The 4,007-nt window shown below is 39.7% G+C and overlaps 1 protein-coding gene across 1 annotated transcript in view; it reads right to left on the bottom strand.

Annotated features, from left to right (window-relative positions):
* Positions 1-3,624: 3,624 nt before the first annotated feature.
* The window catches only part of LOC104940879 (protein FAM124B-like), a 7,354-nt gene continuing 6,971 nt past the window's right edge, over positions 3,625-4,007 (bottom strand). The window contains exon 8 of the mRNA XM_010765886.1: positions 3,625-3,711. Coding sequence (XP_010764188.1) covers positions 3,625-3,711 — 87 coding nt within the window. The remainder of the gene's footprint in view (positions 3,712-4,007) is intronic.

Here is a 4,007-nt window from a genome sequence, read left to right as displayed (position 1 = left end):
GTAGCCTACAAAGATAAACTGCTGGGCTCACTATTTGGCAAGATGACTAGCCTTATAAATTGTCTACCTAGCTTACTTTGTGTTCTTCAGCAGCCCAGCATCCTTTTTGGTATTGTGCTCACTGAGGGATCTCACTAATAGCCAACATAAGCTTAGTCATTTGCCAAATAGTGAGCCTGTGTTGATCCAGCTCACCTATCTTTGAGAAGTACATTAAATTCAAAGAAAATTCAAAAGCTTATAAGTGTAGACTGTCCATTAGCAGCGTAAAAAAAAAAAGTGTCTGGTGCTGGATTTGAGTGTTTTACTTTAAGATTGCAGGTTATGTTGTTGCCATTTGATCCGAAATGACCCGGGCACATTAATCGTGTCCCTCAGATCATCCGAGTAAATCAGGAGTCAGTGTAAGCTCGAGAGGTCGGAGTGAAGGGCCGTCTCATCTTAAGTTTCCTCCGCGAGAGGGTTTGGGTTTGCTCCGGCGTGGGAACTGCGGGGCCAACCCCCGGACACATCAGCTCTTATTAGAGCCCATGGCCCCTCTGCCTTGAAAGCAGAGGGGAGGGGGGGGGGGGTGGAATTGGGAATGACAGCCATTTAATGGAAGGGTTTAGCAGCAGGGAGACAAGTCCGCTTCAAGTCGCTGTCACGGCAACGCCTCTCCTTTAGTCACGCTTGACCGTTCATTTTATTTGCCCACTAATTCCATTATCAATGTGATTTTAAAAGGGGGGGTTTTAATACTGAAGAATAGCTTTAAACTTTAATTGCAGGTTCCCAACCTTTTTTCCAACTCGGAGCCCACTTAAGAAATCTAAAAAATGTTCGCGGCCCCACATTCAACCATAAACGATAGGCGTGGCCAAATAAAGTTCTGATTGGTCATGATTCAGAACATGTGACACGTTGTTTAATCCATTAGAAACAGACCGCTGTCAAGGACTTAATGACCGTTGCTAAGGAGGATCTTTTGAGAAAGGAAGGAGGTTAAATTAATCTTAATAATAAAAATGTTTTCCACACAAATCACGTTTTGCTAATTATTTGGCGCCCCACTGGGGGGGCGAGCCGCTGCTTATATTTATTCATCACAAAGTTAGTCGTTTATTCAGAGAGGGACTCGTTGCTATACCTCTTACTGTTACACTTAGGCTCAAAGGTATTTGGCCTGACTTTCTCTCCGTCTCTCGGCTGACCTCTGGACCCTTGTGCTTGCATGATTTATGACCCAGAGGCCAGTCTCAGAGGTCGGGCTACATCGAACTGGCCCTGCAGGCTCATTGAAACAGGGGCCTGCCAAGAGCGCCAGCGCCTGGACTGGACCACTATGATAGATAGAAAATATACAAATTCATCCTCATGACGAGATGGTACCATGACGGAGGGATGACACGTGAAAATGGCATCTTCGTAGTCAAACACAGCTTTCAGTGTTGGGGTTGAAGTGGTGGGGAAGTGGAGTATGTGATCCTTGACTTAAAGACTTAGCTTTGAAACTGATGAAGATGCAGTTAGTCATTTAACATGGAAAGAAATGTTTCGGTGAGTCAAAATGATGTAAATAAAAACTAAAGATCTTTGTACTAAGTGGTTCCATTATTCTCAGGTTCATATCAGTGTCTTACTCTCGACATTCCTCCATGCTCTAGAAGTTCAAAAAAAAAACAAATAACAAAAAAAAATGCTAAAAAAAAAAAAAAAAAAAAGAAAAACAAAAAAACAGTACAAACTGAAAAAAAAAAAATACAAACAAAAATAGACAAAAAAAACAAAAAAGCTCTTTATTTTATTGTTCCTCATACTGCCTGTGCTGCAGCACCTCTTTTCACCCTCTGTCTGAAACCAGAGCCCAGTCTGCTTCTGATTGGTCAACCGTAGAGATGGTTGTAGCACTAGCCAATAGAAGCGGTGAGTGTTACCAGACCAACACTTCACAGGAAAGGGGGGAAACCCCAAAAAGCATAATATTTCCCCTTAGAGGATAAGTGGCGTTCTTTTTGACCCGGTGGTTTTCTTGAATTGTCTTTGTAATTACATTTTTTTTATCATTTCATATTCCGCTATTCGCCCAAACATGTTTGGATATCATGCCATCAATTCAAATGATAAATTTACATTTTAAGAAATTTAAGTTTTTGTATTCTACCCCAAGCTTCCATAAGTGGGTTCAAAAAAATGACCCGCATGCATTTCCTATGGGAACTTTGATTCTTATCACCCGTTGCTGTCAGGAATACATTCACTGTGGACCCACACAGACTACATCACACATGACACCTCTCAGGAAGATTATTTTTAGGCTTTTCAAGGACTCCAAAATGCTTAAACCAAATAAGGAAGGTGGGGGGGGGTATAGGACTATCAAACTTGATCAACCAGCATGGATTGATGGGGTGTGGGCTATGAGTAGACAGACGAGAAGAGATGAGTTTTGAAAAGGGACTGGAATACTGTGAGAGTCTCAGAATAGCGGAGATCTTTGCATCAATGTGTTCAAAATGTAAAAGTCTAAAATTATAAATAGTGAAAAATTAAATACAAAATATTTCTAGTGTGAACCAAAATATAATATATATATATACAAGTGATTTTTAACCAAAATGGCATAAAAACACATTCTAATACGGGTCCTTTTTGACCCACTTATGGAAGAGTGTAGGGTCCAGTCACTCGGGCATCTAAGGGTTAAGTAACTTAAATGATGACGGCAGACTTTATTGATTGAAGCTTATTTATTCGAATGTCAACTATACATACACAGTACCATCCATCTTTTAAAAAAACAGAAAATGTGAGAATACCCTCTAAAAAAGTACACATGTAAGGCACTTATAACAAACATACTGTAGATCTCTAGGAGTTTATCTGATCAACTAACAGCAGCAGTACGTGTGGATACAAGGTGTGAGAAGTAAACATGAACCAAGAGGTAATAAACACACTGAATATAACCAAATGGGGGATTTGTCAAAATTGCATACTTTTTAACCATTTACAAAATTACACATAAATCTAAAAATAACGCTCTGAATACCCACACTTAGTTTTACTTCAAGAATGAAGGCAGTATTTAAACTTCCTCGATGGCTTGGATAACACCCTGATCCACAGAAGTGTCCTGAGGTATGCAGAAGAAGTACAGCGTGTAACATTTATTACTTTTAATGCTGGTGCAAATTTCAAAAACCAATGATACGTAAATATGTGTTTTGAGACGCTGTCATGATTATTGCAGTATTGTTTAAATAGAAAAATGTGTAGTGTAAAAAAGATCAACAGACTGCGCTGGATATTTTTAACCGGCGACAATGCATCCCTTATCCCTAATTCCCATTTGAGTCCCTTACACATTTTTCATGATTAGCACACTCCTTAGGTTTGGTCTCACACCTAATTTGAGGTTAAACCAGCGTTCTTGGAGATGTTATACTTAAAAAATGTAGTCCTAGAGTTCCACAATTTTACCGAAAGCAGAACATCTTACACTATATCAGTTCACAATGCTTGTTATTTAAGGTTAAAGGCATGTTAGTCTGCCGCTCACTTGTTATGGTCTCGTTTAACCCTTTGAGTTCTTTGGTCACTGAGAGAAGGAATTAAAAATAAAGTTTGGACCATTCCTCTTTCCTAATCACTCAAATCCTCGTCCAGGTTGATGTCCGAGGTGTCGATGTCTTCCAGGTCAAAATTATCCAGATCCAGATCGTCCAGGCCCTACAGGTAGAAAATCATTGCATCAAAGGACACAAGAACTCAATAGATACATGAAAGTTAGGGGTGTAACGCTACGCACAATTAACGGTTTGGTAAGTATTTCTTTTTTGCGGGTCATGGTTTGGTACGTTTTTCATTACATTTGAAAAGTGTAAGCATTTAACAGTCATAATGCTTATTGAGATAAGTTAAATTACTCAAGTACTGGCATGGCAACTAGAGATGTCCCGATCCGATCACGTACATTGCTCTACTTTTGAAGCGAGCAAAGCAAAGCGACGGAACCACAATGCAAT

Source organism: Notothenia coriiceps, unplaced genomic scaffold, assembly GCF_000735185.1.
Source record: "Notothenia coriiceps isolate Sejong01 unplaced genomic scaffold, NC01 NC01_scaffold00002820, whole genome shotgun sequence".
NCBI classification, from domain to species: Eukaryota; Metazoa; Chordata; class Actinopteri; order Perciformes; family Nototheniidae; genus Notothenia; species Notothenia coriiceps.
The sequence above is the reverse complement of the archived record's forward strand: the minus strand, read 5'-3'. Positions and strand labels throughout refer to the sequence as shown.